The sequence below is a fragment of the Salmo salar genome, chromosome ssa16 (genome assembly GCF_905237065.1).
Source record: "Salmo salar chromosome ssa16, Ssal_v3.1, whole genome shotgun sequence".
Lineage (NCBI taxonomy): Eukaryota > Metazoa > Chordata > Actinopteri > Salmoniformes > Salmonidae > Salmo > Salmo salar.
Genome location: NC_059457.1, coordinates 2,798,810 through 2,812,731, shown reverse-complemented (window position 1 = coordinate 2,812,731; position 13,922 = coordinate 2,798,810). Strand labels below are relative to the sequence as shown.

General features: G+C 40.3%; 1 protein-coding gene across 1 annotated transcript in view; it reads left to right on the top strand.

Annotated features, from left to right (window-relative positions):
- The window catches only part of LOC106573036 (tyrosine-protein phosphatase non-receptor type 9), a 56,968-nt gene extending 43,443 nt beyond the window's left edge, over window positions 1-13,525 (top strand). The window contains exons 5-13 of the mRNA XM_014147655.2: window positions 2,449-2,554; window positions 2,724-2,834; window positions 7,783-8,099; window positions 8,521-8,608; window positions 9,193-9,262; window positions 10,135-10,213; window positions 10,446-10,596; window positions 10,915-11,122; window positions 11,700-13,525. Of these exons, the coding sequence (XP_014003130.1) occupies window positions 2,449-2,554; window positions 2,724-2,834; window positions 7,783-8,099; window positions 8,521-8,608; window positions 9,193-9,262; window positions 10,135-10,213; window positions 10,446-10,596; window positions 10,915-11,122; window positions 11,700-11,890 (1,321 nt within the window). The 3' untranslated portion in view covers window positions 11,891-13,525. The remainder of the gene's footprint in view (window positions 1-2,448; window positions 2,555-2,723; window positions 2,835-7,782; window positions 8,100-8,520; window positions 8,609-9,192; window positions 9,263-10,134; window positions 10,214-10,445; window positions 10,597-10,914; window positions 11,123-11,699) is intronic.
- Window positions 13,526-13,922: the final 397 nt, after the last annotated feature.

Below are 13,922 nucleotides of genomic sequence, written 5' to 3'. Positions count from 1 at the left end.
GTATGGCTAGATGGTGCACTGTTCTTCTCTCAGCACATATCAAAGCTGCAGGCTGAAGTTAAGTCTAGACTTGGTTTCCTCTATTGTAATCGCTCCTCTTTCACCCCAGCTGCCAAACTAACCCTGATTCAAATGACCATCCTACCCATGCTAGATTACGGAGACATAATTTATAGATCGGCAGGTAAGGTTGCTCTCGAGTGGCTAGATGTTCTTTACCATTCGGCCATCAGATTTGCCACCAATGCTCCTTATAGGACACACTCCTAAACTCCTCTGTAAGCTGGTCATCTCTGTATAACTGCCGCAAGACCCACTGGTTGATGCTTATTTATAAAACCCTCTTAGGCTGTGGGCTACACTAGTTAATTTAGCAGACAAGACTTGCTTATAATTCCGTGGCATTAGTTTATATTACTTATAGTAATAAGAATACAATTGAACAAAGCTGAATAAAATATAAATATTGTCTCCAAACGATTTGAGGGAGTGCGTACATGCGGCTATTCTGTGTTGAGCGGTTGACAATGAAATAGGTATTCCTATATGCTTAATTTAGAGTTATTAAACTAACATTAGTTATTCTACAAATGTTTGATTATATGTTTTGCTTTTTAATACATTGTAAGACTGCATGATGAGATTCTAATGATTTGAAAAAAGTTGCTTGAAAGGCATGAGCTCTGCTTAGTTTTTACGCAGGCCGTACACACTCCAATAGTCTCCCTTTCATTCACAATTTGACAAGCACTTGATAATGCCTCAAATTTCAGGGCGATATCCCCTTTGTGGCCGTAATGCACCCTAAAAAGAGCCATGACTTTTGCGTCTCGGAGTGCTGCGTTGTGCCCTTCTCCCTGAGTGTGCTGAACAATCGGAAACCCTCTCACTCACATGGCTCTCTGTCAGGTGATCTGGTCTTTCTCACAGGCTACAAATGAAGAGACACATCTGGGATGCAACTGCGTACGTCCTTATCCAATTCCGAGGTGCATATTGGAAGAACTGTCCACATTTACTTTGACAGCCAACAAGATGAGTAGGTCTAACGAACAGCAAAAGCACTAGCTTACGTCAATCTACTATCCCCCACAGTACAAAAATTCTGTGTGAGAAATAAATATTCCAAACATAGTCTGGTATAGTTGTGGGATGCGATAGATCCCAAATTAATACAACCACTAGCATCAAAATGCCTTTTTTATGCAATGGGACTGACGTAACCGATCAGAATGTTTAGCTCACAATGTTGATAAACTATTAGGCTATTTCTTCACATTTATAAGCGCAGCAATGCGCACATGGTAGTAGGCTATAAGCTTGAATGTTCCATTAGTGGAAAACATCATCAAAAGTGACCGCAAATGCATGTAATGCTTTTATTATAAAGGTGCATTTTTATGTTGAAAATGAACTTCCCCAAACTTGAAACTCACGGGCTGCTTATATTTTCCAGTTAGGCTCTACACCCGTTGTAAAATGGATTAATGTGCTAAATTAGTTGTGGTAAACTTTATTAAAACATATAGCACTATGGGCTAGGCAACATATGAGGTGTGCGACTATGATTTAAAAAAGTCCCAAACAAAAGGCATTGTTTCTTATGTTGGGCATTCATTCACAAGTGATTAGTCTAAAATTGTCACCCTTCAGACTTTTCTTGATTTAATATTGTCTTTACATATACTATATGTGTGACATTTGTTTTTATTTAGAATGGACCATTATCATGCACCTGTATCGAAACAGGGGCAGGAGGAAAAAATACATGTCATCTATGCACTTAAATAGCGAATGGATTACGCTTTTCCCAGGGGTTTATTTTCATGCCAGCCAGGTAGGCTATACTCCTGTTGTAAATATAAGCAATGTGCTTATTAGGAAAGTTGAGAAATAAATATAGTAGGTCTAGCCTATAGAAAGATGATGGGACCCTCCTCTTTTTATTAGCAGCCATCACTCTTTCTCCCGCAATTGCACAGAAATGTTGTGCAACATGAGCTCATGTAGTATTTCATTCGATTTTCAAATACATTTGCGTCAAATTGATAAGACGGACAATAGAGTGCTTGGAGAAGCCTAAATACTGTGACTAAACGGTCATGTGGAATTTGACTGCCTTCATGACTCATGACCGCCAGTGTGGCAGTAATACGGTCACTGCAACAGCACTAGTTACTTCATGATTCCATATGTGTTATTTCATAGTTTTGATGTCTTCACTATTATTCTACAATGTAGAAAATAGTACAAATAAAGATAAACCCTTGAATGAGGAGGTGTGTCAACTTTTGACTTGTACTGTTAATACAGTTTTAGTATAACATAAGTTTTGAGAGGTTTATGCCTTGATATTTAATAGTTTTACCCCTCCAAACTCATTCATTCTATAAATATACCCATTTAATGTTCATAAAAAGTGTTAAACATTTTCTCTCTCCCCCCCAGCTTTGAAACTCAAAGAAATGGCCTGGTGTTCATTTATGACATGGCGGGCTCCAACTATACCAACTTTGAGCTGGACCTCAGCAAGAAGATTCTCAACTTACTCAAGGTTAGAAAGTACTGAGGCAGCATATTGTAGTATTTTTATCAATATCTGTTCACCAGGCTTAATATGTTGACTGATGACAGACAAAAATGTACACTCCATGTGTATGAATGAGAGGCCAGGATTGCGAAGTGGTGTTCCAAAACTGCAGGTCTGCTCTGTTCTACACCAGGGGGCTTTTCCTGCCAGGCTGAAGAAGGTGTTGATAGTGGGCGCCCCTGTCTGGTTCCGCGTGCCCTACAACCTGCTGAGCCTGCTGCTTAAGGAGAAACTCAGGGAGAGGGTGAGTGCAATGGTACTATCCTCACTATGGGTAGACTTGTATCTTCAAAAACAAGCACTAATTCCATCTATAAAGAACTGTCAAGAATGTGACTGTAGTTATGATCATTTAGCTTCCATCCAAACCGACTTACTCAATGCATTCGGAAAGTATTCAGACCCCTTAACTTTTTCCACGTTTTGTTACGTTACAGCCTTATTCTAAACTCAATCTACACACAATACCCCAAAATGACAAAGCAAAAACATGTTGTTATTCAGACCCTGTGGAGAAGGGAGAACCTTCCAGAAGGACAACCATCTCTGCAGCATTCCACAAATCAGGCCTTCGTGGTAGTGGCCAGATGAAAGCCACTCCTCAGTAAAAGGCACATAACAGCCTGCTTTGAGTTTGCCAAAATGCACCTAAAGACTCTCAGACAATGAGAAACAACATTCTTTGGTCTGATGAAACCAAGATTGAAATCTTTGGCCAAGTGTCACACCTGGAGGAAACCTGGCACCATCCCTACGGTGAAGCATGGTGGTGGCAGCATCATGCTGTGGGGATGTTTTTCAACAGCAGGGACTGGGAGACTAGTTGGGATAGAGTGAAAGATGAACGGAACAAAGTACAGAGAGATCCTTGATGAAAACCTGCTCCAGAGCGCTCAGGACCTCCTACTGGGGTGAAGGTTCACCTTCCAACAGGTCAACAATCCTAAGCACACGGCCAAGACAACGCAGGCGTGGCTTCGGGACAAGTCTTTGAATGACCTTGAGTAGCCCATCTAGAGCCAGGATTTGAACCCGATCATACCCAAGAAGACTGAAGGCTTTAATCGCTGCCAAAGGTACTTCAACAAAGTAAAGGGTGTGAATACTTGTGTAAATGTGATATAAGTTTATTATTTATAATACATTTGCAAACATTTCTAAAAACCTGTTTTTGCTTTGTCATTATGGGGTATTGTGTGTAGATTGAGGGAAAACAACTATTTAATCCATTTTAGAATAAAGCTGTAACATAACGAAATGTGAAAAAGTCAAGGGGTCTGAATACTTTCTGAATGCACTGTATGTGGCCCATGTAGGAATAAAGTCACCTCCTTGGTGTTGCTTGGACCAAGCAATTTAGCCATCGAGACAATGTTTTTTTCTGATGCAGCATGATAGAGATATTCTGGCATGGTGCAGAAGTAGGACCTCACAATGTAGAGCCAAACATGCCCCCTATATCTCTCAGACATTGCTTCAGTAACTCCCTGTCCTAGTTTGGGAACATCAACAATATTAGAAGCAGATAAACACTCCTGGGACCTGGGGATGATCGTTATGCTCCCTTCCAGTGTATAACACCTGACATTGGAGGGTGAACCGCCGTCCAGCCCTGCAATGTAATTGATACACAAGGCACTTCCTCAGCTGTCAGATGATTTTAATTTTTTAATCCCAACCTCCGTCCCCATAGGAGGTCTTTTGCCTTTTGGTAGGCCGTCATTGTAAATAGGAGTTTGTTCTTAACTGACTTGCCTAGTTAAATAAATAAATGATTGATGGATGGATGCAAGGCGTATCCACTGTGACCTTTACTCAGGAACTAACTCCTCCCATAAATCACATCGGCTGTGTTTGAAATTGTAAAATGATTGACACCATTGATAAAGATGAGCAATAATGACTGTATAAAATAAATAATTTAAATACTGAGCTATATTTGTATGCTCCAGAAAATTGTGAAATTATTCTTTAATACTATTACAATTGCTCAGAGAAAGAGATTTTGTTTAACAAGTAATACTTTTTTTTCTCAAAAAGGTAGGGGTCAAAATTTATTAACACCCCTAAATATTCTTATAAATAAAGAGGTCAAAAGTTTACTATTTGGTCCCATATTCCTAGTATGCAATGACTACATCAAGAATGTGACTACAAACTTGTTGGATGAAGTTTGCAGCTTGTTTTGGTTGTGTTTCACATTATTTGATGCCATTTTGGAGTCACCTTTATTGTAAATAAGAATAGAATATGTTTCTAAACACTTCTACATTAATGTGGATGCTAACATGATTACGGATAATCCTGAATAATGATGAGTGAGAAAGTTAGAGGGTCAAAGATCATATCCCCAAGACATGCTAACCACCCCTGTTATTGGTAATGGTTAACATGTCTTGTGGTTATGATCTTTGACCCTCTAACTTTCTCACTCATCATTATTCACTCGACACAATACATTATTTACCCATTTCTATTTGGCACAAAATAATCTGAAACACAACCAAAACAAACTGCAAATGCATCCAACATGTTTGTAGTCAGTCACAAGTAGGGTTGCACATTTTGGGGAATATTCAGGAGGTGGAAACATATGGGAATATATGCAAATTATTATTAATACCATTTAAATGTAGATGTTTTTTTTGCATTGGATATATTTACCATATGGAGACAAACTTAAACCTTTTACCATATCATAAGTAGACATAATTGAAAATGATTAAATCCTTCCAATAGAAATAAAAAAAACTATTTAGTTATGAATTGAACTTTAATTAAATGGGATGATTTCACTGAACAACAAAAGAAAGGGAATATTGAATGATCCATCGCATCTCCTAAAAACTTAACATACATCTGTAAAATGATAGTCTAGAAACGAAAGCTTTGGTTGTCTTCCTCTCAGGCTTCTATGTCTTCTCCCTGGACCTCCTCAATGTCCACCTCTTGAACATCAGACTCTGAGGCCTCATCTTCACTGTCACTTTCCAACCTTGTTGAGGTTGGCTCGTTGTCAGGCTCAAAAAGCCTAAAATTTTGCCAGACTGCCAAGAACCTTGCCCTCGTCCAGGCCAAGGTGGTGAGACACGGTAGTGATGACACCATAGGCCTTGTTGATCTCTGCACCAGGCAGGATGCTCTTGCCTGCATACTTGGGGTCCAACATGTGCTCTGCGGCGTGTATGGACTTCAGGCAGAAGTCTTCACGCTTTTTGATGCATTTCAGAACTGTAGTTTCCTCTGCTTGGAGCAACAGTGAAGTGGGCAGGGCAGTACAGATTTCTTCTCTTATATCTGCGAGCCGAGTCTGAACATCAGACAGGATGGCATTGTCTCCCTCAATCTGTGCAATGGCTACTGCTATAGGTTTCAGGAGTTTCAGGCTGCTTACCACTCTGTCCCAAAATACATCATCCAGGAGGATCCTCTTGATGGGGCTGTCTGATTCATCATTTTCACCTCAAAGAGAAACTTTTGTCAAAGGTGCGCTGAGGGAACTTTATGCTCTTGGCCAGATGATTCTCTATCTTTGTTGCGTTCTTCACACATGATTTGGCACAGTATTTGCAAATGTACACAGCTTTTCCTTCTACATTAGCTGCAGTGAAATATCTCCACACATCAAATAGTGCCCGTTGCATTTTCATGTAAAGATGAGAAAAAGAGTTAAAAAAAAAAAATACAATTTCATGTACAGTTAAATAGTTAAGCAGTTAGATTAAACAACTCCTTTGTAAGATAAATGTTTTAAAATTAAACATGTATGCAAACAGGTGAATTAACAGTCCTCAGTTAGCGGGCTCAAGCAAGCTAAAACCCACATGGTAGAAAATTAGAAATTATTGAAACACAGTTTGCTGTAGGCTACTAGTTAACAAACAAATTATGTATGTCATATAAAATATATTCCCCCAACCCGGTATTGTAATCAAAAGTTACAAGAAAGAATGTAGTCCTTGGCTCAGACTGTCTAGTAGTGTGGGCTCAATAGCATCTCATTAGTGTGCAAGATCTTGAGAATCAGCTGTACATGTGATGGAAGAATGCACTGTGCATGCAGAGGGTTGCGATTCCATTGAATTGGGGATAGTTTAACCAAAATATGCCACACGTATCCCACAAAAAAATATTTACTGTTAAAAGCTACGTTTTGATGAATTTAAGCAAAATTCCCAGGCTTAACTTCCCATGGAAAATTACGGACATTTACCAGAAAGTTTCCGACCCCTTGCAACCCTAGTCACAAGTTCGATGTAGTCATTGCGTGCTAGGAATATGGGACCAAATACTTAACTTGACTACTTTATCTGTAAAAATCTTCAGGGGTGTCAATTTTGACCCCTATCTTTTTGAGAAAAAAAGTATTACTTGTTTAACAAAATCTTTCTCTGAGCAATTGTAAGAATATAATTTTGTGCATAAAAATTTTGCTCAGAATTAGAATTACTTATTTTATACAGTCACTAACTATTGCTCATCTTTATCAAGGGTGTAAATCATTTCGATCCACACTCTACCCCTATGGGCCCTGGTCAAAAGTAGTTCACAACATAGGGAATAAGGTGCCATTTATACTCAGCCCAAGTCACTGTTGATTTCACAAGAAATAGTAGATGTAACAGATCATTCATGTGGCTCTGATGGACTTGCATCTCTTAAAGCAGAAGGCAGTAGGAGAGTGATTTAAATTTTTTTACAAAGTTAATTTAGTCATTAATGATCTTGTTTAACTGACTTTTTTATGAACATGAGATTGAATGCTTGGTGTTATCACCACAATCACATTATTCATTGATGATATGACGTTTGTAAAATGGCTCTAATATGCAATATCAAATCGAAATCCATTTATTGAACAGGGCAGGGAACATAATTGAAAAGCACACTGTTTGATTCCTTGACGTTGATTCATTGACTGTCCCAGTGATTCATTGAATGGGAATGAAATCAACCTAAACCCCTATTAATGCATGGAATCCATTTTAGGACATCCTCAATTCTTAGTCAAGACTGAAACCTACAGCTTACAAATCAGGATGTCCTAAAAAGGATTCTATATTTTTGACATGTGGTCCAGTTTCAATATATATCTTTTTTTTAAATCAGAGCAAGGACTTAAGATCAGATGTTATCACTTGACTTTGGAAGTTGAAGCCCTCACACTCTCCTACCTCCTTCTCCTCTCCCAGGTCCAGATGGTCAAAATGTCCGACCTCCGCCAGCACCTCCCCCGGGATTGTCTCCCAGAGCACCTGGGGGGGCTGCTGCCCCTGGATGCTCACGGCTGGAACGAGCAGCTCCTGGCTGGGCAGAACGGCCGCGTGGACCCCGTTGACGAGCTGGTAGGCATCCCACTGGCGGACTCGTCGGTCCACACCCCCGGACTGGAGGCCATGTGCCTGCCGGAGTTCATGGCCCACCTGGGCAGGCTCCAGCGCTCTGGCATCCACCTGGAGTATGTGGAAATCCGCAAGGAGAAACCACCAGGGACCTTCCACTGTGCCCTGTGAGTAGATGAGTACAATCACTTTTAAAGGGTTAAAGGGTTGATCTACATTTCCAGGCATTTGAGCTGCATAGGGAGAAGCCTAGAGAGTTCTGGTCCTGTATTCACAAGGTGTCTCAGAGTAGAAGCTGATCAGATCTTTTCTTGGATCAGAACCCTCCTATCGATTTATAATCTTATTCTTTATTATCTAAATGGCTAAATTGATCATATACCAGCAATTCTACTCTGGCCCTTTGTGAATACGGGCCCCCCAGCCCTCACTGGGTTGAAAAGGATGAGACTTTGGGTTTGTCCATTAAACTACCAAGGAAAGCATCAAACTGGGTGGCAAAACTTTGCATCAGTCCCTTGGAGCAGTAACTTGATTCATTATATTCTTAAATTACCAATGGTTGATTATGTCTGTCAATCTCTCCAGTACTGCATACAACCAGGAGAGGAATCGCTATGGGGATGTCCTGTGTCTTGACCAAACAAGAGTTCGTCTGAAAACTCGACAAAACGAGGTGTGTACTTCTCAAAAGTCATATGGCAATGTTATCATGCAATTAGTGTATCATAAGAGATATCAGTAACACTTTCTAGGAACCACAAAACACATATTGCCTTTTATCAAGCACAATGTGCATTAGAAGACTTGCTGTCACCATTCACAACAGCATAATATGGCTCCATACAGTATTTGTAAATGCACATATACCTGCACATTACATGTGGTTCCTAGAACTTCAAATATTAATTCCATTTTTTTTTAAATATTCATCTTGAATAGGCTGTTAAGAGGACAAAAAAACCCACAAAAGAACTGCGCAATATTGCCATACGTGAATGCTCTCTTTCAGCCTCATAGAATGTCAAAGGACATCTTTGGTTCATGTGTTTGTGAGAAAGCCTCTACTTTTACACTCAGCTGGCTCACCAAAGGCCTCTGATAAACGGCTTAAAACCGCCTTGATAGCCCCCTCTTTTTATTTGCTCAATTTATTTGGCATTCATCTAACAGGGCTCTATAATGTTATCTGGATTGCTACTGTACAGCTCTGATGTTATTCTCTCGGTCGCTGTGACAAAGGCCTGTTTGTTCCCACAGAGATCGGACTACATCAACGCCAGCTTCATGGATGGCTACAAACAGAAGAATGCATACATCGGTACTCAAGGTACAACGATGTCCCTCTATGATATTACATCTGCTAGTTTCACCATCAGAGACTTTGCACTAGTCATTTTGATGGGATATTCATTCATTTGTAAGAGGTTCCTTTGGTTCTCAAACTATTGGTATTTTGGTAACACTAAAGTCGACAGGTATAATGCATTATGATGTGCTTGATGCATTGAAAGACTTGTCATAAGCATGCGCACTGTGTACAAAACATTAGGAACACCTTCCTAATATTGAGTTGCACACCCCTTTTGCCCTCAGAACAGCCTCAATTTGTAGGGGCATGGACTATACAAAGTGTCGAAAGTGTTCCACAGGGATGCTGGCCCATGTTGACTCCAATGCTTCTCATAGTTGTCAAGTTGGTTGGATGTCCTTTGGGTGGTGGACCATTCCTGATACACACGGGAAACTGTTGAGCGTGAAAAATCCAGCACTGTTGCAGTTCTTGACTCACACAAACCGGTACGCCTGGCACCTACTACCATACCCCGTTCAAAGGCACTTAAATCTTTTGTCTTGCCCATTCACCCTCTGAATGACACATACACAATCCAAGTTTCAATTGTCTCAAGGCTTAAAAAATCTTTAACCTGTCTCCTCCCCTTCATCTACACTGACTTGAAGTGGATTTAACAAGTGACATCAATAAAGGATCATAGTTTTCACCTGTATTCATCTGGTCAGTCTGTCATGGAAAGAGCAGGTGTTCATTATGTTTTGTACACTCAGTGTATGACCCCCTGATGATCCAGCCTAAATAACAATTGAACATTTTCTACATAAAGACCTCAACATTTTGTAAGTGTGTATGAGCCTTGATGTAAGAAGTAGATCATTCCCTTCATTCTACTCTACTGTCCACAGGACCACTGGAGAAAACTTATGGTGATTTTTGGAGAATGGTCTGGGAGCAAAATGTGCTAGTCATTGTCATGACAACAAGGTAGTTACTTTTCTTACACCTTTCCTTTACCCAGTGGGAGTTGAAATTATAACAAGTCTTTGTCATGGCATGAAGTGGAGGATTGTTGTTAAATGATTCACTGACATTTGGAAATGCTGTTATGTGGTGACTGTTGTGAACCAGACCCATATATGTTACAATGGGGCACTTCTTGAATTCTAGAGAGATTGTCATTACCCTCCTGGAATGTTTTTTTATCTGTGTGTTGCAGGACGGACGAGGGCGGTCGGAAGAAATGTGGTCAGTACTGGCCTCTGGAGGAAGGTGGCCAGGAGGTGTACAGTCACATGGCTGTGGTCAACCAGAGAGTGGACAACCACTCCCACTATAGCCAGACCACACTGGAGCTGCACAACATGGAGGTACAGTAGCTAGCTACAGGTCTAAAGTGACCTCTGCTCCCTTTACACAAGGAAGAACACATTTCCAATTGCTGATTTGTTGTTTTTTAAGGATGAAAATCTGAGATTATCTGTAACACAGGCTAGCTGCATAGGGATGGCTGTTCACTTTAGCTGGAAAAATTTTCACTGTGCAACACTATCTTAGTGTTGGTGTTGGCTAACATCAAAACTTCCAACAAGTTTGAACATGTTAGAACTCGTGCATATCAGTGTTTGTTTACCACAATTTAACACTTATCATGGTGTGTCTGTCTGTGTCTATCCCGTCCCTACCAGAATTGTGAGCAGAAGCAGGTGACCCACTTCCAATACCTGAGCTGGCCTGACTACGGCGTCCCCACTTCGGCCTTGACGCTCATCGACTTCCTGGGGGCCGTCAAGAGGCAGCAGAGACAGGCGGTGAAGGGCATGGGGCCCCAGTGGAGAGGCCACCCCCTGGGACCCCCCATGGTGGTTCACTGCAGTGCGGGCATAGGCAGAACAGGTGAACTATTCATTCTCGCTGATGACCACCACTCCTTTAGTCTATGCGTGTCAGACTTTACTCCAGTCCTTGAGACCAAAATAAAGACACACAAAATCTATTATTTAGGCTCTGTATTTTGCACAATCATGTGACATGGCAAGATTTTATCCTGTATTTTAAGCCTTATCCAGAAATTAGAATTACACCAAAAAGGAAAGCAATTGTCTGAGGATGCAGCTGGACCATCTGCTGGGACAGTTTGATGAAAAAGCTATAAAAGGTTAAAAATCCAGGCATGTCACATGATTGCACAAACCACAGGGCCCTAATAAGACAATATAAAGGCTCATGCATGCTTATAACAAGTTAATTCCCCCCAGATCACCTCAATAACATGTAATGCACACAATTAAATAGAATCTCTGATGTGATAGTCATAGGTGTCACCCCATTTCTCTAATAGGGATTCTATTTCAATGGCTATCACCTTGGCTATAATGTATGGAGTCCATAGTGAACTAATGTTATTCCTGCATCTTCCCCAGTTCATAATATATCTGTTGATAATGATGTCTCCCACCTTCCTTCTCCCCAGGTACCTTCTGTGCCCTGGACATTTGTCTGTCCCAGTTGCAGGACATGGGGACACTCAATGTGTGTCAGACAGTGCGGTGGATGAGAACACAGAGGGCCTTCACGATCCAGACCCCCGACCAGTACTACTTCTGCCACAACGCCATCCTGGAGCATGCTCAAAGACAGGGCCTGCTCTCAGCCAGTCAGTGATGCCAAGGGGGTCGCCTCGTAGTTCTCACAGCCAATCAGTGATGCCCTGGGTGTTGTTCTCGCAGGCAGTTTGTAAATCCAGGGGACACTTTGTAGCCAATCAGCATGTCTGCTTCTAGGGATTGCCATCAATTATTCTACCCTTTAAGAGGCCTCTAAGACAGACTCATTCCTCCTGATTCTCACATTTTAATGACTAGTAAGACTGATTTGTAGTATCTCAAGAAGTCACGGTTCAAGTTATTGTTGTTTTCTATGCATGGACCACCATTTATTTGTTTAGGTAGTTTGGGCAATGTAAACCCCATGTCCTACCAAATAGAAATAGTTTAGCTACATTCAAGTCTACTTTCCTATATTATTAGTTCTGTGTCCTCACTGAAATCTGTATTTTTATTTTGTCCATAATATCCACATAGGGACGGTGAGACAATCTTGCATTGTTCTTGGAAAACTCAAGAGGAAAATTTCCTCTTGACTTAAACTTCTCCTGGAGCTGATTAAATCGAATGGCTACTTGTAGAAGTTGTCCTGATAGGGCAAGACTTCTCATCTTGCCCTACCCCCAATCCAAGCCTCAACCACGATAAAATGCATAGATGACCTTAAGTTCAACTTAAAGTAATACTACACCTTAAAACATTTGCGAGCTGCTGATAATGTTGCCATCTCAATGCATTTCCTGCAGATTGAAGAATTAAGGGCTGCCCTCAAGACACAGACTTCATTGTAAGTTATTCACATTGGCTGTTCAAATTTCTTGTGAAAACCTTGTGATCATGACATTAAATGTTTGGTCGCTGCAATAGTCGTTACGTAAGCTTCAGTGAGACACTGTCATGTACTTCTGTTGAGCCGCCAATGCTGCGATGAACATGATGTAGGAAGGCCATAACCCTGCTTCCGCCTTAAGACCCCAGTCTTAGACCTCACCTCAGTAAAGTGCAATATACTTTTATACACAGCCATGTTGAAGCACTTTGAAATGGCTCTTCCCATCGTGCTTTAAGATATTGCAGTTCTTGTGGTGGTATAGTGCATTTAAGGTCAAATTGCAATTATGGGAGGTTCTAAACATGTGATATAGGCATAACTTGATTGTTACTGTTGATTGGACCTTTGACCTTCAGGCTTGTTCAATGGACACTGAGAGACCATCTTACCCTGATTACATGTAGAATATTACCGTTCCCATTGCTGAACTGTGTGTGCATCATATTACATATCTTGTTGGATGAAAGAATTTGTTCTTTGCTACTGAATTCATATTGAATTTGCTTGTAGTGGAGCCTTGTTTAAGTCTGCCATCCTCGTGCACTCTTAGTGATTTTAGAATGATTACTTTCAATGAAGGACAGTGACCAATTGTATTTTTCTATTGTATTAAACAACTTTTTGTTACAAGTATTCAGACTTTAAAAGTATACATTAAAATTGCATTATATTTGCTCTGTTACTATTAGGTAGTATGATTGAGGACAATTGAATCAAATGTTGCTGTATGAAAAATCATTTGTCTACATATGTACATTTGAAATGCTTCTGTCTTATGACCCAATACATTCTTTTGCCAATTATGTTTTCCAACCAAAGGAGATTGGGATATGTTCAATAACATTTCAAATGAAGACCAAACGTGTATTCAGCGTGCTTTTGTCATATTTTAGTCTGGTTTGTGTCTAGAGTTTAAATGCCTAGTGCAGTTGTGAATTCCTGTATTTTTTTTTTTTTTTACATTATATATATATTAGTTGAAGTCGGAAGTTTACATACACCTTAGCCAAATACTTTTAACTCAGATTTTCACAATTCCTGACATTTAATCCTAGTAAAAATTCCCTGTCTTAGAATCGCAACTTTATTTTAAGAATGTGAAATGTCAGAATAATTGGAGAGAGAATTATTTATTTCATCACATTCCCAGTGGGTCAGAAGTTTACATACACTCAATGAGCATTTGGTAGCATTGCGTTTAACTTGGGTCAAGCATTTCGGGTAGCCTTCTACAAGCTTCCCACAATAAGTTGGGTGA